This window comes from Choloepus didactylus, chromosome 21 (assembly GCF_015220235.1).
Source record: "Choloepus didactylus isolate mChoDid1 chromosome 21, mChoDid1.pri, whole genome shotgun sequence".
In the NCBI taxonomy this organism is placed as follows: Eukaryota; Metazoa; Chordata; class Mammalia; order Pilosa; family Megalonychidae; genus Choloepus; species Choloepus didactylus.
Genome location: NC_051327.1, coordinates 46,330,360 through 46,354,501, shown reverse-complemented (window position 1 = coordinate 46,354,501; position 24,142 = coordinate 46,330,360). Strand labels below are relative to the sequence as shown.

Genomic DNA, 24,142 nt, shown 5'->3' with positions numbered 1-24,142 from the left:
CTTTGGGAAACTATGCATCCAAAAATGCTTCTAGCTTCTAATTGTGTCAGTCCAGAGGTCTCTATTAAACCTCATCTGACACCCAAACTCCACCCCAACCCCCACCCCTAGACACAGCAGACAAACAGTGTCAAAGTAAATGCTTTAATGAGTGTTGGGCAGGAAGAACAGTCCCTCTCTCAACTGCTGCGGCCAACCCCCACTGCCCCCAGCTCTCTCGGCTGCTGTGAGCTGGCTGCCCAGGGGCAGATCTGGAGTCTAAAGAGTGAGTGGGGGTAAAAGAAGGTTCTGGAGAAACCCTGTGGGGGTTGGGCTCCTGGGAGTGTGGCTGAGGGGACGCCGCGAGCCTCAGGCTGGGCCCTCTTCAGGCATTCCTAGCAAAGCCACAAGAGGCTCAAGGGGTGGGGGCGTCCCAGCAGGTACGGGGTGGGTGCGCTCGTGTTTGCGCAGGTCGCTGGCACTCAAGAAAGCCTTGGGGCAGTGGAGACAGGTGAAGGGGCGCACAGAGCTGTGGGTGCGGCTGTGCTTGCGCAGCCCTGCACGGTCTGAGAAGCTCTTGCCACACTGGGTGCAAGGAAAGGGTCGGAGCTCCGGGTGTGAGCGCTCATGCCGCCGCAGCAACGTCGGCGTGGAGAAGGACTCCTTGCACTCGCGACACATAAACTGCGGTGGCTTCTCGTCAACTTCCTCCCCGCCTAATTCGCTGCCCCCGCCCAAGGGACCAGGGGCTTCCCCGACGCCAGCCTCCTGGCATTCCACATGCTCGACTCTCATGCCCACCACTTGCCATTGCATGGCCATCACCCCGCCTGACTCTGGGGGCAGCCCTAGCAGCCCGGCTGTAGGATCTCCGAGCCCGGTCCCTGCTGCCGGCGCCGCCGAGCCGTCGCCTGCCACACCAACTGGCAGTGCCAGCCCTACTACCAGCTCCTGTTGTGGGGGAGCTCCTGCGGCCTCGCTACTTCGATGGGTCCGCTCATGCTTCCTCAGGCTTGAGGACACCACGAAGGACTTCCCGCAGGCGTTACAGTGGAAGGGGCGCTCTCCGGAGTGCACCCGGCTATGCTTGGTTAGACTGGCCCGCTCGGCGAAGGCGCGCCCACACTCCTCACAGCGGAAGGGCCGCTGGCCCGAATGCACCAGCGCGTGCCGCTTGAGGTCCCAGGACGCCACGAATGTCTTGTCGCATTGCAGGCACTTGAACGGCCGGTCGCCCGTGTGCACCCGCCGGTGCATGGCCAGGTCCGCGGGCTGCCGGAAGTCCTTGCCGCACTTCTCGCAGCGGTAAGGCTTCACGCCCTCGTGCGCTCGCTGGTGGCGGCGAAAGCTCGAGGGGTCAGAGAACATGCGGCCGCAGCGCGGGCACAGGAAGGGCTTCTCGCCAGAGTGGGTGCGCTCGTGGCTCTGGTAGGAGCTGAGCTGTGTGAAGCCCTTACCGCAGGCCGGGCAGCGATAGGGCTTCTGCGCCGCGTGGATGCGCTGGTGGCATGTGAGCGAGGACGAGCGGGAGAAGCTCTTCCCACACTCGGAGCAGAGGAAGGGGCGCTCACCTGTGTGGGACCTGAGGGAGGTGGAGGACCGGGCATGAGGGTGACAGCTCCACAACCTGACCTCGCTTCCCATCTTGGCTGTTACTTCGGGGCCCGTTAATATCCTGGAGGCCCTGTCCCAATCCCCTCTGAGCTACGGGGTTGCACCCCGGCGTAAAAAACCAAGCTCAGAGGGCCCGGGTGCCTCAATTCCAGATAAGACCTGTCTCTGCAGACCAGGCCGCGCGCACGCTCCTGTACTCCACCAAAGACCCTCTGGGCCGGCTAACTTCCAGTCCTGTCCCCTTCCCTGCTGGCCAGGCAGTTAGGCCATTCGGAACCGCCCAGCCTCCTGGGTTCCATCCCAACCCATCTGCCTTCCCACCCCGGTCAATCCCCACCACCACCTTCCTGCACGTGCCCACCTCCTTCCCATGCCACCAGGTCCCGTTCCTGCCATCTTCCCATTGGCTCATTCCAAACACTCTTAGAGAGAGACTTAATCCCAGGCCCCATTGGCCTCGGGGCCCAACCGGCTGTTCACATCCCGGACACGCTCTTACCGCTCATGGTTGCGAAGGTCCTTGAGCTCGGCATAGGCCTTGCCGCAGCGCTCGCAGCCGTAAGGGCGCAGGCCGGCGTGCGTGCGCCGGTGCTTGCGGAACACTGACGGGTCAGCGAAGCTCTTGCCGCAGTCGGCACAGGCGTAGGGCCGCTCGCCCGTGTGGCCGCGCTGGTGGATCTTGAGCTTGGAGAGCGCACCATAAGCCTTGGGGCAGTGCGCGCAGCGGAAGGGCAGCTCGCCGGCGTGCGAGGCCAGGTGCACGCGCAAGCACACAGGCTGCATGAAGCGCCGGCCGCACTCCGGACACGGGAAGGGCTTCTCGCCCGTGTGGCTGCGCCCGTGGCTGCGCAGCTCGGGAGCCGTCTTGTAAGCCTTGGGGCACAGCGGGCACGCGTAGGGCCGAGGCTTAGCTGCCGCTCCGGGCACCCTGTCCCCGCCGGCCTCCTCCGCCTGGGGTTCTGTCTCCGGTTTGGGCTTCGCCTCGGCCACCTCCTCTGCGCAGTCTGCAGGCCCATGTGTGGCAGCGTGGCGCGCTGCCCTGGGCGCGTTTGGAAACGTCTTGGTACATGACAGGCACTTGTAGCGGCGGCCTGAACGCTTGTAGCCAGGGGCTGGGGATTGGGCCTCTGCAGGCTCCACTTCCATGGCCTCGGTGGGCGGGGCTTCTCTGTGAGAGAGGCAAAGTTAGACAGCCACCTCCCCCAGGCCATGCTCCAAGGCCGAGCTCCTCACCAAAGTCCTCTTGTGGCCTCAGAGGAAACCCTGTCGTATCTGCATTTCCCACCCTGAGCGCTCAGAGTGAACCACGCTCCCGCCCCCCGTCCCCACTTCTTTCCACGGATTCCTGGCTCTTGCACCTCTGGCTCAAGTTTCCTCTTGGGTCAGCTCAATAATGAAAGTAGGAGGTTGGACCAGGTGATCTCAGAGGAGCTGGAGTCACCAAAAGGTCTACCTGCACTTCCTTCTCCAACCTCTGGCCTTTTCCAAACCTCCTGGTGTTCCCAGCAGGCTCAGGTTCCAGCCATCTCACCATTTTCCTCCTTCACCTCAGTCTCCCAGGCTGGTGCCAGGCTACAGATGCAGAGAGTGCACTCAGATGTGGCCCTGGCCTGAAAGTCTCCGAGTATCCAGGGGAAACAGCATTGGGCTCAGAGGAGGGCAGAGCCATGAGCTAAATGTAATGGTTGGCACCGTCTGTCTGGCAGTGGTGGGTCCCCTATGGTTGGTCAGCTCTTGGAGGCAAGCAACTGTTCACACAGAGTTTGGGCCTAGCACAACTGTAAGGAACTCCACCCCAGACAGGAATCTTGGTCCACCCTCTGCTCTGGAATCCCTGCTTGGCTCCTGCTCCCATACCTCTGGCAATGGGGAGCTCATTCTCTCACAAGGCAGCTTGAGCCACAGCTGGCAGTTAGAAGCATCAGATTTCATAATCGATGAATCTGAGCTGGTGTGCCTTCCTGGGACACCACTTCTGTTGAGCCCTCTACTCTCTCCATCCTGAGCCCAGACATCCTCCACACAGCTGCTCACAGGGATCATGGTTGGGAGGAAATAGGATTGACGGCTGTGTTAGTCTTTACACCAGCTCATCCTCTCTGGGGATGAAGGGAAGAGGATTGTGGCTGATCCAGTTAGGGAGGGCTCAGCAGCAGCTGCTGGGAGTGGGTGTGAGGGTGGGGGAGAGGATCATGGTGTGGAGAGGGGAGCCACGTGTGTCCAGAGCCTAGGTGGGGAGTTAGGAGGCCTGAGTTTTCCTTCCAGGCCTGTGGATAAATTGCTGTGAGACCTCAGTGGAATTAGTGCTCATCTTTAGGCCTGTTTCCTCATCTGTGCACCTCAGGGGGTTGGTGGCTTCTAAGTTATAACATGTTATAATACAAATGAGGAGGACGCTGGAGCTGAGCTGAGCTGGGAGGGTTCTGGGGGAAGGACAGGTAGAGATTCAGGTCCATCCAGGGAGGACACAGGAGCCCCTGGGATGAGTGGCAAGGGCTACGTCCTCAGTCAGCACCCTTCTGCCTGGTGGCCCTGCCTTAGTTTCCCCAAAATTTAATGTGCACAGGCAATGGGGTCTTCTTTCTAAAGTACCACGCAATGCTCTCTGTCCCCTGCTCACGATTTTTCTGTGCCTCCTGTCACACCATTCAACTTCCCAAGTCTGTCTTGGCTGTTCCAAATCCCAGGAGTCCTTTGTTTGACCCCACTGCCCTCAGGAAGCATTTCCTGTATGCTCCCCTCTGGATTTTGACCCCAACCAACCTTCCCCATGGTTGAATTCCAGGGGGGGGGACCTTCCCTCTTCCTGGACTAGGCATTCACTACCTCCCTTCCAGGCTACCTCTGGACAGTCTGCCTGATGGAAAGTTTTGCCTTAATACAAATGTTAGCTCATGTTTACAAAGCACTTGCCAGACACCAGGTAGTGTCCTAAGTGTATTAACTCACTTAATCTTCAATTCCACGTGATGAAAAGTGTTCTATTATTACCCCATTTCATGGATAATAAGGGAACTGAGGCCTCAGAGGTGGTACAGCATTTTAGTTCTGGTGCACAGTCTCTGAAACCAAACCGTCTGGCTGTGTATCTTGCTGCCATCACTTCCTAACTGATGTGGCTATGGGCAATTTACTTCATCTCTCAGGACTTCAGTTTTCTAATCTTAAAAATGGAGATAATGATAGTAGGGGTGAGGATTGAATGAGACAAGAGCAATTACCACCTTCAATTACCGAGTATTCTGAGAGCTGGGCACTTTGCTGAACCTGCTACCTTATTTAATTCTCTCCTAGCTTCCTGAGATAAGAATTACTGGCCTCATTTTACAGACGAGGAAACAGAGGTTCCAGGAGGTTCAGCAATTTGCTCACAGTCACCCAGCTAGTAACTGGTGTAGCCAAGACGTGAATCCAGGTCTGTTTAACTTGTCTTCTCTTGGGCCCTGCTCGGTTGCCTTGGCTGCTGCTCAGTCCAGCCCCACAGTGACCAGAACCCTGAGCTCAGGTCCTATCCACATTTTCTCCCATGCCTATACAACTCCCTCGAGATGGGAACCAGTGCCCTTCATGTCTGGGAGGGCTGTGTCCATGGCCCCCACATTCCCTGCTGCTGGCCCTGGGCCTCAGTCTTCCTATCTGTGAACCACAGGCCAGACAGTTCAAGAGCGAACATTCCTCCTGAGGCTCTTCCCAGGAGCAAAGGTAGGGGAGTGCCACGTTGGTCCCAGCAGGTACCCTACCCACCTCCATAAAGAATGGAGGGCCAGGTAGGTTAGGTCCCTAAAATGCAACCATTAACTCCCCACTTCACTGTTTATGGAGAACTCTTTCACCCACTAGCTCTCTAGAGTGATGATTCTCCAAGTTAGGTCTGGAAGCCCCCTGCGTCAGAATAATCATCTAGGAATCTGTGCTTTAAACACACTCTCTGGATCATTTCAAACCAACACTTAAGAATCAAATGCTCAGAACACTAGGTCTTCACCAGCTCCTACAAAGGAGGCATTTTTACTCCACGCCTTTTACAGATGTGAAGACTAGCCCTGTCTTCCCCAAAGGAACAGAACTTGCCCATGGTCACACAGATAGACAAGGAGACTCATTCAAAGATGCCTGTTGAAGACCCAAGTCTTGAGTTCTCTGAGTTGGGCTCTTTTTCTACCAGTCTTTGTTCACTCAAGGTTAATGCGGCCAATCGAGACTACACATTGCTCCTGGGACAGAAACCAGTGTCCTTTTCGTGGGCAGCGGGGCCCCAGAACCATCTAACTCCTGTCTACCTCACCTCTCCCTCCTCTCCCCTGGCTCACTAGGCTTCACCCATCCAGCCCCCTTTTCTTTTCCTTAAAGACCTAAATTCCTTCCCACCTCAGGGCTTTTGCAATAGCAGTTCCCTCTGCCAGAACCACTATCCTCCCCACCCCCACCCGTAATCTTTAAGTAGCTGCCTCTTGCATTTGATTCTCAACTCCCTGTTACCTCCAAAAAAAAAAAAAAAAAAAAAAGGCTTTCCTGACACTTTCTTCAATGCAATCTGCACCCTGATAATCACTATCTCCTTCTAGTTTCCTTTATGGTGCTCATCTGGATAACAGTCCTTGTAAGCTTACCAAGAGCCAGGTCCAGGTACTATTCTAAACATTTTATGTATACTACCCAAACTAAGCCTTACAACCGCCTGGAAATTAAACAGTTTATTTGCCCTGTTTTATAGGTAAGAATACTGAGGCAGGGGAGGTAAAGGGACTCTAACAAGCACATAGTCACAGCTGGTGCTCAAAGCCAGGTGGTCTGACTCCCAAACTTCTGCACTCTCTTAACTTGATTACTGCTTTGCTAGCACTTACACATTTTACAGCTCACTTGTTAATTCTCTGTCTTCAGCACCAGAGTCCAGGCTGGCAAAAAGCAGGAACCTTGACTGTCCTGGATCCTCCACTCCTAGAACCAGGCTTGCCACTCCAAAACAAACTGAACACATCAACCTCTGAGATGGAATTCAAGCTCTGTACTCCCCATCTTTCCCATAGTACTATTACTGAAAGGTGTTTGTGAGGATGTTGGTCAGCAACTGTTTATTAACTGACTTTTCTGTCTTTTCAAGTTTACAAGGTCCGAATATCAGCCCAATAGCCTGCAGTGGGCTCACTGTTCCAGTGATGGAGCCTTGTCTTGGCGTCACTACTAGTTTAGGAGTGGAAGGAAGTTCTGTTGCCTGAAAAGGCCCTAAAGGCCAAGGATACAGAGATTTAATTCCCAGAGAGTTTAGGCTAGGAACCTGGGGGCAGGGAGAGGTGAGAAAGGAGCCACTTTTTGTCCTCTTGACATCTCTAAATAAACAGTCACCACCCAGGCCTTGACTGTGAGTGCTAATCATCTTCTAGGCCTCCAACCTGGTCAGTTCACACCTGGATCCCAACCTACTTTTCCAGCCTAACTCCCTGGCAGCATCCCACATCCGCCAGCAAACTAAGCTCCATTCACAATTCTCATACTTCCCCATCTCCATGCACCTCCACAGGCAGTTTCGTCTGGGAGACCTTGCCTTATCCCATGAAAAAACTTCTGCATCCTTCAAATACTCCCTTCCCCAGTGTCCTCAGGGATACTTCGTGCGCCCCAGAAGAAGGGGCCCCAGGGCGCTCTGGTCTCGTTTCTTCATCAGTAAAATGGGCCCCCGAGGCATGTGAGTGTTTGAAGGGCGTTAGGAACGACAAGAAGCACTGAGGAGAGGCCGAGAGCTTCAAAAACGAGGTCCGGGCTCTAACCCAGCGGTCCTCACTTTGCAACCGCCTACGTGTCGGAGCCTTCGCCAAACTGGCAGTCCCCGCAGGGCAGGGCCTCCAGCTGACTCATCTCGGAATAAGACCTCGGAAAAAGTGGCCTCGAAGAACGTGACAAGAGGAGTGAACGATGAATAAGGGAATGAACAAATGAATGGACCGAAGGCCGGACGCGGGACAAAGGCCTGCAAGATGGGGTTCTCTAGGACCGCGGGAGGGGCGGCCAGAAGCTCGGCCGGGGAGGGGGACCGCAGGTGCTGGGGACCTCGCTGGGAGGGCCGCACGATGGGGACAAAAGCCCGCAACATGGCAGGCTCTAGGACCCCTGGGCCTGCGCCGCGCAAGGCCGGCAGCCGCGCGGGCCGAGCCCGGGCGTCCGCAGCCGCCGGCCCACGGTGGCAGCCGGCGGGCTCTAGGACCTGCTGGGCCCGGCGCCCTCCCGCGCCTGCCCGGGGCCACTCTCCTCCCGCCCCGCCCGCGCTGCCCGAGCCGGGCCACCCCGTCCGCCCTCTGCGCCCACAGAGAAACTGAGGCCCGCTCGGATCGCGTCCACGCCGAGGCCGCCTGGGCCCCTCCCGGCTCCCCGCCGTCGTTTCCTACCTGAACAGACTCGGGCTGGCTCCGCGGCGTCGGCGTTAGCTCCTTGCATCGACGGAGCCCGGGATACTGCCAGGGAGGGGCAGGCGCTAGGACCCAGCAGGGGGGAGGCGAGGCGGGGCCGACGGACCGGCGAGCGGAAGTGGAAGAGAGTTTTCCCGGCAGAGGAGGAAGGAAAGGTTTACAGGCGCACCCCCAGCCGGTGGTTGCCGGGAACCATCTTCCAAGGGGTCTATGTAGATACTGAGGGCAGGAGACGCCGGACAGGTTTATGATATACACCTAGCCATTGCTCGCTTGGTGCCCGGTCACCAGAAGTGTCTACGAGAACTAGAAAGTGGGAGAATAGAAGGACCATGCTTAGGCTACTTGTGGTACCTAAATCTGCTTATATTCCACAACGTCTCCTTTAATTAGCAGAGAGTGAATTTAGTGAGGCTTCCCCCATCGGTCTTGGGAAGAGTCTTCCAGGGAGCCTCACGAAAAGTGTCGCCAAGGTATTGGAGCCAGGGCTGCAGAACCCTTTTTTCTCTCTTCTGCACTCATCCAACATGCACCGGAACGATTTTGGCGGATTGCGCCGGAAGTGTGGCTAAGGTTAGTGAGTAGCAGCGGAAGCGCTGTGACCTGCATGGGCGGGGCCAGAGTTGTGCTTGGCTTCTTCTCCCCTAGGGCCGGAAGTGTGTCTGTGTAGACCGGCTGGTTGGAGGCGGGACAGGAAATGTTCCTGAGCCGGGGGGGTTTCGGGGAAGCTTTTGCGCTCGGACACTTCCTGTTTCCTAGTAACAATAGGAAGTGTTCGCGGAGTTTGGGGGTAGACTCTCAGCTCGCGTCAGCTGCGCTTTCTTTCCCCTATCCCCTTCTTCCTCACGCCCTTTCTCTCTCTCTTTCCCTCCCGTCCCACCTGCCGGGGAGCCCTAGCTGAGCGTGCGTGCTTGGGAGCGCGAGAGACCACCCACCGCCAACCCTTAGGGCTCGCGGCTGCAGTTAGGGTGAGGGTCCCAGTGCGCAGGCGCTCTCCCGTTCGCGGTCCTACTACCCGCCGCCCGCAGTCCTCAACGGACGCGCCTGCGGCGGGAACGAGAAAGGGCCGTCCGTGTGAGGTAGGGGTCCTGAGAGTAAATTGGCAGTGGAGATGAGTGAGGGGAGAGAGGACACTTGAGCGAAGGGGCTTTGTGGGGTGAGACTTCGGGGAGCAAGTTCACTGAGGGCCTTTAGAGTCGGAGACAGGAGTGGTATTGGGGTCTCGAGGGAGTGAAGAGTCAGATATGGAGGAGGATAAGGTGAGGTAGGAGGCGGGAGGAGCTGCTGTGGAGATGTGGAGAGAGCAGAGGCTTTGGAACGAAGACTGCCTGAGTCAGAGGTTTGCTCATCCGTAAATTGGGATAACAGGCATTACGGACTGTTGGAGGGTTACCTGACACAGTGAATATACTTTGCTTACCACAGTGTCCAGCGCATGGTAAAGCTCATGTGATGTGGTCATCCTCATCAGTGTTTAGAGGAGGGAGAGAAAAAAAGAAAAGGGTTGGTGAGGAGGCATAGGAAAGAATAAGATGTAGGGCATGATGAGCAACCTGAAATGGGATGGAATTTTCCAAGCTGGAAGATAGTTTAGGTTCAGGGGAAACAGGTAAAGGAAGTGGCCAAGGGAAACTTTTAGGAAGGAGACCTTGTGACTGAAAGAAACAGGGAAGGTGGGGGATCAAGCCATCCCTTTCTGTGAAACAGAACTCTTAAGCTCTCCTCTCAAGCCTTCAGCACTCTACTAGATAAAGAGGCTGCTCTTTCATGGTCTCTAGGCACTGTCAGTAGGCTATTCTGTTTAACTGAGGGGTGAAGGAGAAAGGATTGGACTTCTCTTATTGAAAGGCCCAGAAAGGGTTCTGGTTTCCTTTAAAAAGCATTTGTATTGTGGTAACATAAAAAACAAAATTTCCCATTTTAACCATTTTTAAGTGTATAATTCAGTAGTATTAATTATGTTTACAGTGCTGTGCTACTCCTGGTTTCCTTTTAATATATTAAGGGAGATATGTTTGTTTCAGAATTATTTAGCCCAGAGAGTTAGGGCCAGTAAGACCTCTTGGATCCAGTCTGAAGAACAGGATAATAGTTCTGTGATCAGAGAGGTAGGTTGCATTCCTCTGGACTTTAGTTTGCATATCCAAAATTCTAGGGAGGAGTTAGGCCTAAGGGAGCTCCCATATTTGGGAAGCTTGTGTGCAGGGAGGCCTTAAGTGATAGTGCCTCCAAATTAGATCCAGAAAGCAGATCTCTGGGCATTGATGCTTGGGGAGCCTTCCTGTGGCCCCTGAACTTGTTGCTGATAGAGCCAAGAGGCAGAGTTAGTTCATTTCTGCCTCCTGACTACTGCCACTTCTTCCTAGGTATTGGCCCCTCCATCAGAGGAACATGCTGCTGTGACCTGCCTTCTCTTCCTGAACCTCCAGGTTTCTACTGTACTGCCCCATGGAGGACCTGCCTGCCTCACTCAGCTGCTCTGACTGTCAGCGCCATTTTCCTAGCCTCCCAGAACTGGCACGGCACCGAGAACTGCTCCATCCATCTCCCAACCGGGATAGCGAAGAGGCTGACTGCATACCCCGGCCCTACCGTTGTCAGCAGTGTGGGCGGGGCTACCGTCACCCAGGGAGCCTGGTCAACCACCGCCGGACCCACGAGACTGGACTTTTCTCCTGTACCACCTGTAGCAAGGACTTCACTAACCCCATGGCACTCAAGAGCCATATGAGGACTCATGCTCCTGAGGGCCGCCGCAGGCGCAGGCCCCCTCGCCCCAAGGAAACCATCCCAGACCTCCAGGGTGAGATGGTGTCCACTGACTCCTGGGGCCAGGGGCTTAACCCTGGGGAAGGCTGGGAAAATAAGACAAGACATACCCAAGAGACATCTGTCTATGAGCCTGCACCTGACCCCAGGGCAGCTCCGGGCACTTGGGTAGATCCATCTGCCAGACCAAGGGAAGGAGGGGAAAGCCAGCCAGATCCTGAGGTGGGTGCAGAGGGCTGGGGGGCCACCACCAATTCTGTCAGAGCTCCACCTCTCCCCACCCCAGCCAGCAGCCTCCTTAGCAATTTGGAACAGTATTTGGCTGAATCAGTTGTGAACTTCACAGGGGGCCAGGAGCCCACCCAGTCCCCTCCTGCTGAGGAGGAACGGCGGTACAAGTGCAGCCAATGTGGTAAAACCTACAAGCACGCTGGGAGCCTCACCAACCACCGTCAGAGCCACACCCTGGGCATCTATCCTTGTGCCATCTGCTTCAAGGAATTCTCTAATCTCATGGCTCTGAAGAACCACTCCCGGCTCCATGCCCAGTATCGGCCTTACCATTGTCCCCACTGTCCCCGCGCCTTCCGGCTCCCACGGGAGTTGCTGGAACATCAACAGACCCATGAGGGTGAAAGGCAGGAGCGGCTGTGGGAAGCAAAGGGGATGCCTACCACCAACGGGCACACAGATGAGAGCAGCCGGGACCAGCTCCCTCATACACAGATGGTGAACGGCTCAGGGGAGCTCAGCACCTCAGGGGAGTTAGAAGACAGTGGCCTGGAGGAGTACCGGCCTTTCCGCTGTGGGGACTGTGGCCGCACTTACCGCCATGCTGGGAGCCTCATCAACCATCGCAAGAGCCACCAGACAGGTGTCTACCCTTGCTCCATCTGCTCCAAGCAGTTGTTCAATGCCGCTGCCCTCAAAAACCATGTGCGGGCTCATCACAGACCCCAGCAAGGGGCGGGGGAGGATGGGCAGCCATCAGTGCCACCAGCTGAGACCACCCCCAGAAAGGAAGAGGTTGTCATCACCACCCTGGACCATCGCCCCTACAAGTGCAATGAGTGTGGTCGGGCTTACCGCCACCGGGGGAGTCTGGTGAACCATCGGCACAGCCATCGGACAGGAGAGTACCAGTGCTCACTCTGTCCCCGCAAGTACCCCAACCTCATGGCCTTGCGCAACCATGTGCGAGTGCACTGCAAGGCTGCACGCCGCAGTGCTGGCCGAGGTGCAGAGGTTCCCCCCAGCCACCTCAACGTGAAGCTTCCATCTGACCCGGTGAGAGCAGAGGCAGCCCCACAGACAGATCAGGGGCATGGATGTAAACCTGAAGAGGAGGGCACCATCATCCCCCCAGCGGCAGATGGGGCAGCACCACAGATCTGTAGTGTCTGTGGGATGCTCTTTGAGGACCTTGAGAGCTTGGAACATCATGGCCGGACCCATGAGGCCAGGGAAGGGGGAAAGAGTGGGGCGGAGACCAGGATGTCACCTCCTCGGGCATTTGCCTGCCGAGACTGTGGAAAGAGTTACCGCCACTCAGGTAGCCTTATCAACCACAGGCAGACCCACCAGACGGGGGACTTCCGTTGTGGGGCCTGTGCCAAGCACTTCCACACCATGGCTGCCATGAAAAACCATTTGCGACGCCACATTCGGCGGCGGGGAAGGAGGCATCGGAGGCGGGCAGGAAGTGCTGGTGGTGGGGGCGGAACTAAACTGTCAGAGGGGCACTGGGCCCAGGAGTTGGTGGAAGACAACAAGGGCCCGGGCTTTTCTCAAGACCCTTCAGGGAAAAGACCCAGTGAGGCCGAAGGCACCCTGGGAAGCAGTGGGGACTGTTTGCAGTCTGAATTGGAGGGGGACAAATGTGGGCTTAAGGCAGATGAAGCCTGTTTTCAGGGTGATAAAGAGAGCAGAGGCAATGAGGAAGGGCTGGAAAGAAAGGCCTGTTTCCTTGACAACTTGGATGTCCCAGGGGATGAGGGAGGCAGTGGAGCCAGCTTCTGCCACAGCCTCGATGGGGTAGATGAAGACCAGAAACCAGCCACTGGCCAGCCCACGTCCTCTTCTCACTCTGCTGAAGCTGTCAGTGGCTGGCAGGCCGAGGCCTCCCACACATGTTCTGACTGTGGGCATTCTTTCCCCCATGCCACTGGCCTGCTGAGCCACAGGCCCTGCCACCCCCCAGGCATCTATCAGTGCTCCCTCTGCCCAAAAGAGTTTGATTCTCTGCCCGCTCTGCGCAGCCACTTCCAGAACCATGGGCCCGGGGAGGCGGCCTCAGCACAGCCTTTCCTCTGTTGCCTCTGTGGCATGATCTTCCCTGGCCGGGCTGGCTACAGGCTTCATCAGCGCCAGGCTCACAGCTCCTCTGGTGCAACTGAGGGCTCAGAAGAGGAGGCAGAAGAGGAAGGAGCAGCAGAGACAGCCTCTCCCCATAGCCCTCCGCTGCAGCTCTCAGAAGCAGAACTGCTGAATCAGCTGCAGCGGGAGGTGGAGGCACTGGATGGAGCAGGCTACGGGCACATCTGTGGCTGTTGCGGTCAGACCTACGATGACCTGGGGAGCCTGGAGCGTCACCACCAAAGTCTGGACAGTGGTTCTGGGAGCACCATAGACAAGGCACCCAGTCGCTTAGGAGAGTCAGGTGATGCCACAGAGATGGGTGCACACGATGTCTATGAGGACACGTTGGCCTCTGTCTCTGAGGAGGGTGCAGACACAAAGACTGGAGAGGGAGTAAGTGCCACCGTTGCAGGTGGCCTTTGCATGCAGGGTAGTGAAAGTTCCTTGGAGACCCAGCCCCGCCCCTTCCGCTGCAACCAGTGTGGTAAGACCTATCGCCACGGTGGCAGTCTGGTGAACCACCGCAAGATCCACCAGACTGGAGACTTTGTTTGCCCTGTCTGCTCCCGCTGCTACCCCAACCTGGCTGCGTACCGTAATCATCTGCGAAACCACCCTCGCTGCAAAGGCTCTGAGCCCCAAGTAGGGCTCATCCCAGATGCCGGAGGCAGCAGTGAGCCCCAGAATGTGACAGAGGAAGGGCTGGGGGAGGCAGAAGTAGAGAAGCTCCAGGAAGAGCTTAAGGTGGAGCCCCTGGAGGAAGTGGCGAGGGTGAAAGAAGAGGCATGGGAGGAGACAACTGTGAAGGGGGAGGAGACAGAGCCAAGGTTGGAGACAGCAGAAAAGGGCTGCCAGACCGAGGCCAGCTCTGAGCGGCCCTTCAGCTGTGAGGTGTGTGGCCGCTCCTACAAGCATGCAGGCAGCCTCATCAATCACCAGCAGAGCCACCAGACTGGCCACTTTGGCTGCCAGGCCTGCTCCAAGGGCTTCTCAAACCTCATGTCCCTCAAGAACCACCGGCGCATCCATGCAGATCCCCGACGTTTCCGCTGCGGCGAGTGTGGAAAGGCCTTCCGCTTGCGGAAACAGCTGGCCAGCCACCAGCGGGTTCATGTGGAGTGGCGTGGGGGTGGGGGTACTCGAAAGCCGACTCGAGACGATCGGCCTTTCCGTTGCGGGCAGTGCGGGCGCACCTACCGCCATGCCGGGAGCCTCCTGAACCATCGACGCAGCCATGAGACAGGTCAATATAGCTGCCCCGCCTGCCCCAAGACCTACTCGAACTGCATGGCACTAAGGGACCACCAGAGGCTGCACTCAGAGACTCGCCGCCGGCGGGCAGGGCGGTCCCGGCGGGCAGCTGTGCGCTGCGCCCTCTGTGGCCAGGGCTTCCCTGGCCGGGGATCTCTAGAGCGGCACCTGCGGGAACATGAGAAGGAAGCCAAACAGGAGCTGGCTGGTGGCCAGAGAGGCCCACCTGGCACAGAGGGCAGTGAGGGGAACCTGACCGATGCCCAGGCACTAGGAGGCAGTGAGTCGGAACCCTTGCTGGAGGATGGAGCCACAGAGGTAGGGGAGTGTAGTCAGAGTCCTCTCAGGGCAGCAGGTTCAGAAGCCACAGGGCCCCTGACCTGGGATGAGGGGAAGGCCCATGGGTGGCAGGTAGACAGGGGACCCGTGAGTCACGATGGAGGTTGGGCTCCTCGGGGAGTGGTCCTAACCAAGACAGAGGAGGAACCAGGGGACAGCGTTCCCAAGAGTCTTTGCCATCTTGCCGACAGCCAGTGTGGTCCACCTATTCTGAGTCAGGTGGATTGCTGGGACAATGGAGACAGCAGCTCTCAGCTACAACCAGAGAGCTGCCCCTTTTCCGGCAGCCAAGATGGCGAGACCTGCCAATCAGGCAGCCTCTTGAACCACCACAACACCCACAAAACAGATTGCCACCACTGTCCACTCTGCTCCAAGGAGTTCTTGAACCCTGTGGCCACCAGGAGCCACAGCTGCAACCACACTGCTGCTCAGACCTCTGCCAGCTCTGACTGTGGCAAGGCCTTGCAGTTCCACCCTGAAGTGGCCAGCCACCTGTGGACTCATGCCAGGGGCCTCAGTCAGGCACCACCCCAGACTCAGGAGTCCAGGGGTCCCAGAGCTGGGACTCTGGAAGATGTAGTGGGTCTTCCTGGTCAAGGGATAGCCCAGGTGGCCCCATCAGAACCTCCAGGTTCCCCCAGAGAGGATGCTGGGAGAGCTGGTGGAGAACAAGGGGTGAAGCCCTTAACAGCTGAAGACAAGGAGCGCCCTTTCCGCTGTGCCCAGTGTGGGCGCTCCTACCGCCATGCCGGGAGCTTGCTGAACCACCAGAAGGCCCACACTACTGGACTCTATCCCTGCTCCCTCTGCCCTAAACTTCTCCCCAACCTGCTGTCCCTCAAGAACCACGGCAGGACCCACACGGACCCCAAGCGCCACCGATGTGGCATCTGTGGCAAGGCCTTCCGGACAGCTGCCCGTCTGGAGGGCCACGGACGGGTCCATGCACCCCGGGAGGGGCCCTTCTCCTGCCCGCGTTGTCCCCGCCACTTTCGCCGCCGAGTCAGCTTCCTGCAGCACCAGCAGCAGCACCAGGAGGAATGGACTATGGCCAGCTCCGGTACGGGGGCATAAAGGGCTCGGGCAGAGGATTGGAGGGTCCCGGAAGGAGGTGGGCACACAGCCAAAGGCAAAACCGGGCCCCAAGGTGGGTGGAGTAACAAGGAGTGAGGGGAGAGGGTCACATGGGTTCCAAGAGGCAGGCAAGGGCTTGGATATGGAGTGGGAGAACTAGTTCAAGGAGCTGAACCCCTGTATCAGATAAATTGATGGCATGGCAGTGGGGCAGTGTGGGGGCAAGTGGCAGAGGGAGCTCTGCTGTGCTCTGGCCAAAGGGGAGTGCTCTTTTTGTTTGGGGAGGAGAGGTGGCTGGGTACCACCTGCCAGCCACGTCTGGAGACTCTCCTCATTCGGCCAGTAAAGTGATGACAACCAGAGAAAATAATGAAGCTGTTGATTTGGTCCAGGTTCTCTTCTTCCTAGAGTAGGGAGGGAGCCAGAGAACGAAGAATGCGGTGTGGGGGCTACTCCTGGACTGGACTGCATTTTGGCTTCATTGCTGACTTCCTGCAAAAACTGGGTCACTGGGTCCTTCTTTCTCCGCATCTTTTCATCTTTCCTCTTGGAAATTAGATGTTTAGTCCTTTCCTACCAGAATTGCCCCACATCTTTTTGCTTTTATTCAACCCCTTTCTTCTCTCTCAGGTTATTTTCTGTTAAGGATCCAACCAAACCACCCTTTCCATCTTCACACCCCACCCTCTCCCTGTGCCGAGCACACCTTGAACTGGAGGACTGAGTCACAGATAATTGTTTCTTTGAAGCCAGGCCCAGCTGTAGCAACAACAGTCATTATCCCCTATCTTACATCCTCTATCAGTGAATTTGCATGGAAAATCCCTCCACCCAGTTGGCTGGCTGGCTGGCTGGCTGGCTGGCAGTTGTGGCTGCGGAGGAGTGGGACAACCAGTTGCCTCAGCAAGCCCTGGGTGCTCTCTCTGCCTCCACTGGAGATCTGTGGCCCTTCTCCCAGGGCCCATTCCATCTGGTAGCTACCAGGAGTGGGTGTCCCTGAGATGGACCCTTGACAGAGCTTGTCAGGAAACAAGGGGATGGTGGGTGAGATTTCCCTGAGAGGCCGAAGGAATGGCTTTCAGGATAAAGGATTTCTTGTGACTCAAGAAATGGAATGAGTGAGGAGCCAGTTAGCCATGTCGGGGAAACAATTGGGGCTTCCAGGTTTTCCAGATCCTTATATGAGGCTCCCGAGGGGGAGTAGTGTAAAGGCTGGGGGAGGGAGGCACAAGTTTTGTGGGGTCTGTCCCCTCAGTTACCTCCTCTCTTTCTCCCCAGGAGCCCCAGCGGCACCAGCAGCAGGCAGTGGGGACTTGTCATCACCCCCTGCACCCATCCCCACAACCCCACTCCTGGACCCTTCACCCCAGTGGCCTGCAGACCTCAGCTTCTCCCTCTGAACTCCAAGTCTCCAAAGATCAGACCATTGGCGGGGTGGGGGTTGATCTCCATGATTCACTCAGGAGTAGTTTGGGTGTCCCCATCTCTTCTCTCCCCTCTCCCTGCCAAGAGGACCCAGGTCTGGCTGCCTTCCCCAGGCGCGAGGAGAGGAGGGTGTTTGTCGTGTCCCTGTCCTTGGAGAACCTCCCTCCCCCAGCCTTTGTCTCCATGCTCTGCCCTGTGACCGGGCCCTGCTGAGATCCTGGGCCGGGCCCACCAGCCAGATTCCAACACCAGGGAGAGGCCAAGTCAGCAGCAGCGGGAATGTTGCCTGTGGAAGAAGGGGAGCCTTTTGCTACAATTTGTAACTTATTTTCTAAAGTCTATTTTGTAACAATTTATTTAAGTTTTAAAAGGAAATTTGCTCCCCCCAAAAAAGGAAATTTTTGAAATGGGTGGTTCACATGACTGTATCTGAGAGGATGAAAAATAGAAAATGCTGGTTGTGGATGCCTGTGCCAGAGCAGAGCCAGGTGAAGGGGCGTCACAGGTGTCGTCTCCCTGTCCTACAGGGGCCTAGACAGGGTGGGGACCACACCGGGGGGTCCTGTGCTGGGGTCTGGAATCACAGGGCTGGGGATGTTACGCAGGGCAGGGGCCAGGAATTGAACTGCCTCACCAAGTTGGTGGCCTCCTGCAGTCAGCCCAAAGGCACCTGTCAACAGGTGGCTGGGTGGCATGTCAGGGAGAAGAAGGGGCGTGGGTGTTGGCCTTATCCTCACAACTCTCCACCCTCCCTTGGAAGGTGGTATTACTGGCCCCATGGCAGGTGAGGAAACTGAGGTCCGAGTCCCAGAATGACCAAGAACCAGAATTTGAGTCCAAGTGGATCTGTGTGCTGCTCCACCCCACCCAGGGCAGCTAGAGGTGGGTCAGAACAGCAGTTTCCTTAGACTAGGAGAAGGGCACACAGGGGTTCTGGAGAGGAGCTCTGCAGGGAGGCCCCAGGGCCACATACTCATGTTGGCCGGGCAGCTTCCAGCCTCAGCCTCAGGCTCGGGTTCAGGCTCGGGTTCCTTGGCGAAGTACACCTGCCAGTCCAAGCCGCTGACCCAGGCCTCATGGGCAGGGAGCGCTGTGAAGACTGCAGGTCTAGAAGGGCCTCGGCAGGGATCTCCAAAGCTGTGTAGCCCGGCCAGGAACCATGTGCCCCTCACCTCATGTACCAGTGGTGCTCCAGATAGGCCCTGTCAGAGATCAGGGTACACAAGACACAACAACTCTTTCCCCTCCACAGCTGCGAGAGGCAGAAGGGTCTAGGGGCTGAGGCCCTGGCTATTCAGGGGCCAGTTGGCAGGGGCTGGAGGCCAAGCCTGGCAGAGGGCTGTTCGTGATCTGCAGAGGGAGAGGATGCCAGGGCAGGGGCTGCAGGGTGCAGTATGGGGGCTGGGCTCACCTCACAGTGGGGTGGCTCGTCCATGGCACTACTACACACCATCTCGGGCAGAATGGGGATGCCTTCGTTCCCAGGGGCTGCGTGCAGCTGGTTGCAGGCCCTGGGCCCCAGGAGGATCACGGGCACTGTCTGGGGGAAGCTGAGGCCTATGAGGCAAAGGAAAGGACCCAGCTGCCCCAGCAGCCTTTAGGCTGGTTGGGCAGCTGGTGGTGGTCCCTGTTCTACCTACCTGCTCCTTGGCGGGCCAGCCCCAGGACCCAGCCGTGTTCCCCATCAGGCAGGTGGTGGTCGGCATAGGGTAGGCAGAGAGGCCGCAGGTCGGGGCCCAGTGTCACCGGCTGGGCCAGCAGCAGGAGGGCCACGTCATTGCCCCCCTCCGGGTGGGTGTAGGCCCCGTGCAGGGTGAGCTGCTTCAGGCCTCGCTCCTCTGGTCCAGCCCCCAGCCCGATGCTCCATTCCTCTGGAGTCTGGCGCCTGCAGAGGCAGTGTTGACAGCTCATGGTGATAGGGCTGCCAGCAGGGGTGGGGGGCACAAAGGGGAGGGAGAGGGAGCTCACCCAATGAAGCAGTGGGCAGCAGTCAGCACCACTTCCTCTGACACCAGGGCTCCACCACAGACCAGCTTGCCCTGGTGCTTCAGCCTGGCATCCCAGGGCCACTGGGAGGGGGCTCCTGCCCGGGGTCCTTCTCCCCTCAGTGACCCGCAGGCTGAAACACGCAGATGACATCATCGAACCTCTCGCTGAGAGCTCACGGTGCCAGGCCCCGTGCTTAGCATTTACCATGCGCTATTGAATTCCAATCCTCCCCAGACCCCGATGGGTTGGATTTTGTCACCCTTGTTTTGTAGATGAGGAAACCAAAGCCCAGACAGATCAAGTGACTTTCTAGCCTTGTGACCACAGGCAAGTAGTAGACTTGGGTTTCAAAAACCAGGGCCTGAGCTTTTAGCCCTGAAGATCTGGCCAGGCCTTGTGTCTCAGCCTCGGAGGAGTGGCCCTCTTCATCCCGCCCTGGCCCCACCCGTCTGCACCCCTCCAGGCCTAGACAGGCCCCAGAATTCCTGGCTCACCGGTGCTTCTCTGACCATCAACATTCAGCTTCAGTCCCGGAAATTATTTTGCATACAATTTGCCTGTTAGTCACTTGATACCAAAATTCTGACTGGGAGTCCTGCCCGTCTCTCTGGGGCTCTACCTAAAAACTTGCGGCTTCCCCCAAGAACCTTCAGCCACATCTCAGCGAGCCCTCTTCCTCCCTAATCTCCAAACCCATAAAGTTCAAAAGCTGCTCTGCCCCTCAGTCCTCATTGGGCTGTTTTCCCCATCCTCAGGGTCTTGGGAGTCCCTGGTTAGCCCTTTACATCAGTCCCTGTTCCAAGCTAAAATCTGCTTCCAGCACTTCTGGTTATCTTCACACAGTCTTGGGTGTTGCCACATGCCCCATTCCCACAGTCCCCTGCTCATACCTACGCAGCTGTCCTCATCACTGATCTCTGGGGCATCTGTGCTCTGGGCCAGGAAGGCTGCCCCCTGAGCACGGGCCTGCAGCCAGGTGCTGTGGGCAGCAGTGTTTGTCAGCAGCACTGGCATGTCCTCCTGCGCGCAGCTTGATGCAAAGCTGATGATCCCAGTCTGGACCCAGTGCCCGTTGGGCTCCTGGCACAGCACAGGGCCCCCGGAATCTCCCTGGAGCCAGGCAGTGGAGCCAAGGTCAGACATGTGAGCCTCAGTTCTGGGCAGACACCCTCTGACTGCAGCCCTTCCACCCACCCCTGTGGGTCAAACCCCCAGCCCAAGGAACAGCTCTCTCCCCTTTGCGCCCTTTCCCTGTTCTCCCTTCAGACCTGGCAGGGCCCCTGCACCCCGGGTTGGGCACCCCCACAGAGCATCCCAGGCCGGGCCGGGCTGGCCAGTGGCCGCTGGTGCAGCCGGTTGTAAAGACAGTTACACGTGGGGCGGCTGATTAGACGCAGACGCAGATTCCGTAGGGTCTTGGGACCTGGCAAAAGAGATAGGGCTGGGCTCTGTGGAGGGAGGGAGGCTGGGAGCTGGGATGGTTGGGAGTTGAGTTTGGGTGACCGACCATGGGCCAGTGGAGTGTCCTCCCTGGGCTCTAGGTTGCTACAGCACTTACCATCGGTGCTCTGATCCCAGCCAGTGGCCCAGCAAGAGGTCCCAAAGGGGAAGCGGTGGACAGGCTGGGGCAGGCAGAGGGGTGTGTGGGCCACGGGGTGGGCGAGCTGCAGCAGGGCCAGGTCTGAGCCCTGGCTGTAGTGGTTGTAGGCCCTGGGCAACTGCAGGGCAGTCACCCCCACCTCCTCGGCCCCTGGGCTCAGTCCCTCATGCTCCAGAGAACCCAGGACAACTGACCAGGAATCCAGTTCTGTTGCTGCTGCCCTGGAAGAGGAAGGATGAGGCCCGGGCTAGTGAGTGTGAGGGATGGTAGGGGGACAGTGTTCCCCAGGGAGACAGCACAAGGCAGGTGAAACACAGGTGAGTACAAGCAAGCTTCTTCCCTTCTCTCAGTCAGCTTTCTCAGCTATAAACCGACCATGGAAGGCTGCTGTTGAGACTAACTGGATAACATCTATCTGGCAGGTGGCAGATTCCCAATAAATGGTACTTGTTATTCTAGGGGCAGGGACCAGTTATGGGGCTTAGAGCAAGTCACCTTCCCTCAAGGCTGGAAACCCCACCTGACCCCAAGCATGACTCACTTTTCAAAGCAGTGGGCAGCTGTAAGAACCCAGGTGTCTGCCACCAGAGAGCCACTGCAGATGTGGACCCCCTGTTGCCTCACGCTGGTCAGCCACGGCCACTCGCCAGGTACCGTGTCACCCTCCTGAGGCCTGGGGGGACCAGGGCCACGCTGCCCACAGGCTGTGGAGAGGGGCGGGTCAGGATAGCAGAAGGCCCCTGTCCTGCCCTCACCCCGGGTCTGACCCAGACTCAAGTAAGGCCCAGGCCCCATATCCCCAAAGCTTACCCTGCTGAGCTGTTTGAAGACCTGAGGAGAGAGAAGCACAGGTGAGATTTGGGGGAGCCTCACTAGGCTGCCTGGGCTGAGTGAAAGGATGGGTTGGGGAGACAGGCCCTGGGCACTTGCCTGTGACTCTGTGGCTACCTCACCAGCCCCTCCCAGAATGAAAATATTTATATGAGGTTGAGTAGCAGCTTTTATTGGGACTTATTAAAAGTATAAACTCCATGATTAAGTCTCCTCCTCAGCTGTGCTCAGCACTCCTGGGCTGGAGGAACATGGCCTGAGGTTCAGCCTGGGACCAGGCCAACCCTCCTGGGCTTCTGAACAACCCCCCCCCCCCATTCCTGCCCCAGCCGCTGAGTCAGGGGAAGCGGTCTGTATATAGGGAGCTTTAGCCTAATTGTCCTTTCAGCCGTGGAGGCCTGGGAGGAAGGATTAGAGGCCTGTGTCACATCCCGGGGGGATACCCACCCCACCCCTGTTGTAATGACTCAGCTGCCCCTACTTTCCCAGAAGCCAACAGAGACCCCACCACAGGGACCCCTGCCCTACCCCTTCCCCATCACCCCATCACAGCCAGATACACCCACTGAACATCTGAGCCAGGAGATCCGAACAATGGCACAGATGTAAAGATGGGGAGACTGAGGCCAGAGGAGCCCAGACTTGCCTGGAAGCGGAGAGGCAGACAGGGGCACAACTGCACCAGGATACACACACACAGGCATAACCACACACACACAATCACAGTCCCCACAGTCAAGAAAATCATACACAGTGACACAAGTGGCCACACACCTCCCCACGCAGAGCCAGATGGTTACATCACCACAAGTGGATGGTCACAGGCAGATACCTCACACACAATGGGCAGCAGGGGCTGCTGGGGCAGGAGGCAGCCCCCAAAACCTGCCCCCATCCCCCCACGCACACAGGGGCGACTCACCTCTTCCAAAGACCACCACTCCCAGGATGAGCAGCCCCAGGCCCCGGCTGGGCCCCATGCTGCTGCAGGTTACGCTGCAGGTTACTCTGCCGCCTGCTGTTCTCCGACAGGCCATCTGGGTCTCCCCGGCTCCGCCCCTGCTCCGCCCCCAGCTGGCTGGGAGTCAGGAGTCTACTTTCTTGAGCTGGAGAGGAGCCAACAGCTCCTTACCCTGGGGCTGTAGGTGGGTAATCCTGGGCTGGGCATCACCCCTCTGTGGGCCTCAGTCATGGAGCCATGCTGCCTGGGTTCAAATCCTGATTTCCCCACTTACTACCTGAGCAACCTTGGACAGTTAGCATGCCCATGCCTTGTCTGGAAAACTCAGTTCAATGTAAAAATGCCTGGATGACAGCCTGACATCTTGAGCCAGCTCATCCTGGAACGCCTGTGAAGGGAACAGCGGGCAGGCCCTCCCAGTTCTCACCCTTCCTTTCAGCCTCCCCACCTCTCTCCCAGGCCCAGTGGATGGTGGGTTGAAGGGCCTTCTAGGGACCCAGACATGGCCCTCAGGCAAGGTGCTTGGGCCAAAGCAGAGCAGAAAGGTCAGCCTGGCTTGCGGTGGGGCTCAGTGCCTCTTGGCCTTGCCCTGGGATCCCTGGAGCCCCTGGAAGCTGAGCACTGTCAGGCCCACATTGATGATATAGGTTGTGATGCAAACGATGCAGAAATCATACAGCACGAAGAGCAGGATCCAGGCCAGGTAAACAGAACCACCTTCTCGCCATCACAGCTTCAGAGGCAGTGTGTGTGCACTGCGGGTGTCGAGCCCCTGGGGCGCTCTGCTGCTGGCTGACTCTGAGGCTTTGGCAGATCCCAGCACCTCTCTGAGCCTGCCCTCTGCTGGAAGCCTTTCTCACGGGTGTTGGAAGAATCTCAACCAGAAGGGAAGACCACTCAGGGTGCATCCTTTTCCTCTTCCTGGCTCCTAACTCAGGCCAGCCTAGGTTGTTCAGGAACCCTGACCCCAACACAGAGGCAGCTGGGGGCAGGGTTAAGAGCAATAGATGCTGGAGCAATAGAGGGCTGGTTCTATCAAATCCCGAGGGCTCCCAAACCCCTCTCCCTGGCACTAGCTGTGTGATCTTGGGCAAGTTGCTTAGCCTCTCTGTACCTCACTTTCCTGATGCAAGGTAGGAATAATAACAGAACCTACCTCATTGCCTCATAAAATTGCTATAAAAATTAAATAAATTAATACGTGTCAAGTTCTTATTGCCTGGCACATGGAAGGGCTCGATCAATATTAGGAAAAACAAAACAGAAACGATTACAACCTGGCCCTGGCCCTCTGAGGGCTGCCAGGGCTGCCAAGACTGGCCTGGGGTGGTAGGTAAAGCAGCCAGAGGGCTTGAGGTTAGACTATAGGCAGAACTTCCCAGTAAGCATGCATAAAACCAGAAGGACAGCTTGCCTTTGCAAGTGTGCGTGTTTGGCCTGCCAGGAGAGGCCCGACTCCCGTGGGCAGCAAGGACAAGCTACCAGCCTATTTCCTGGGGGTGGGGGCAGACAGCACCCAGGCCTTGCTGACTCCATACACTGGAG

At 57.5% G+C, this 24,142-nt stretch overlaps 3 protein-coding genes across 9 annotated transcripts; 1 reads left to right on the top strand and 2 right to left on the bottom strand.

Moving 5' to 3' along the window:
• Positions 1–130: 130 nt before the first annotated feature.
• On the bottom strand, positions 131–8,302 carry ZNF668 (zinc finger protein 668). Its single transcript, XM_037813633.1, has 3 exons — positions 7,977–8,302; positions 2,093–2,761; positions 131–1,561 (listed from the first exon to the last, which is right to left on the bottom strand). The coding sequence occupies exons 2-3, from the start codon at positions 2,737–2,739 to the stop codon at positions 349–351; spliced, it is 1,860 nt and encodes a 619-aa protein (XP_037669561.1). The 5' UTR covers positions 2,740–2,761; positions 7,977–8,302; the 3' UTR covers positions 131–348.
• Positions 8,102–17,623, top strand: ZNF646 (zinc finger protein 646). Of its 5 annotated transcripts, XM_037813626.1 has the most exons (4): positions 8,637–9,076; positions 10,022–10,105; positions 10,364–15,777; positions 17,070–17,623. In XM_037813626.1, exons 3-4 carry the CDS (start codon positions 10,446–10,448, stop codon positions 17,189–17,191), a joined length of 5,454 nt encoding a protein of 1,817 aa, XP_037669554.1. In that variant the 5' UTR covers positions 8,637–9,076; positions 10,022–10,105; positions 10,364–10,445; the 3' UTR covers positions 17,192–17,623. The 5 variants fall into 5 exon arrangements, with proteins under 5 accessions (XP_037669555.1, XP_037669554.1, XP_037669557.1 ...); XM_037813627.1 differs by lacking the exons at positions 8,637–9,076; positions 10,022–10,105 and adding an exon at positions 8,102–8,570; XM_037813629.1 differs by lacking the exon at positions 10,022–10,105 and having other exon boundaries at positions 8,637–8,965.
• On the bottom strand, positions 17,187–24,142 carry PRSS53 (serine protease 53). Of its 3 annotated transcripts, XM_037813631.1 has the most exons (11): positions 22,559–24,142; positions 21,616–21,636; positions 21,347–21,509; positions 20,764–21,026; positions 20,474–20,628; positions 20,096–20,315; positions 19,185–19,335; positions 18,857–19,101; positions 18,628–18,773; positions 18,190–18,418; positions 17,187–17,502 (listed from the first exon to the last, which is right to left on the bottom strand). In XM_037813631.1, the coding sequence occupies exons 1-11, from the start codon at positions 22,671–22,673 to the stop codon at positions 17,210–17,212; spliced, it is 2,001 nt and encodes a 666-aa protein (XP_037669559.1). In that variant the 5' UTR covers positions 22,674–24,142; the 3' UTR covers positions 17,187–17,209. The 3 variants fall into 3 exon arrangements, with proteins under 3 accessions (XP_037669559.1, XP_037669558.1, XP_037669560.1); XM_037813630.1 differs by having other exon boundaries at positions 20,474–21,026; XM_037813632.1 differs by lacking the exons at positions 20,096–20,315; positions 20,474–20,628.

Excerpts from the sequence above, each read along its gene's own strand:
- ZNF668 (XM_037813633.1), bottom strand. The coding sequence starts at position 2,739 with ATGGAAGTGGAGCCTGCAGAGGCCCAATCCCCAGCCCCTGGCTACAAG. Across the intron at positions 1,562-2,092 it reads GACCTTCGCAACCATGAGCG|GTCCCACACAGGTGAGCGCC; the intron begins GTAAGAGCGTGT and ends CACCTCCCTCAG.
- PRSS53 (XM_037813630.1), bottom strand. The coding sequence starts at position 22,673 with ATGGCCTGTCGGAGAACAGCAGGCGGCAGAGTAACCTGCAGCGTAACC. Across the intron at positions 21,510-21,615 it reads TCTTCAAACAGCTCAGCAGG|CCTGTGGGCAGCGTGGCCCT; the intron begins GTAAGCTTTGGG and ends CCCTCTCCACAG. Across the intron at positions 20,316-20,473 it reads GGGTGCAGGGGCCCTGCCAG|GGAGATTCCGGGGGCCCTGT; the intron begins GTCTGAAGGGAG and ends GCCTGGCTCCAG.
- ZNF646 (XM_037813627.1), top strand. The coding sequence starts at position 10,446 with ATGGAGGACCTGCCTGCCTCACTCAGCTGCTCTGACTGTCAGCGCCAT. Across the intron at positions 15,778-17,069 it reads ATGGACTATGGCCAGCTCCG|GAGCCCCAGCGGCACCAGCA; the intron begins GTACGGGGGCAT and ends CTTTCTCCCCAG.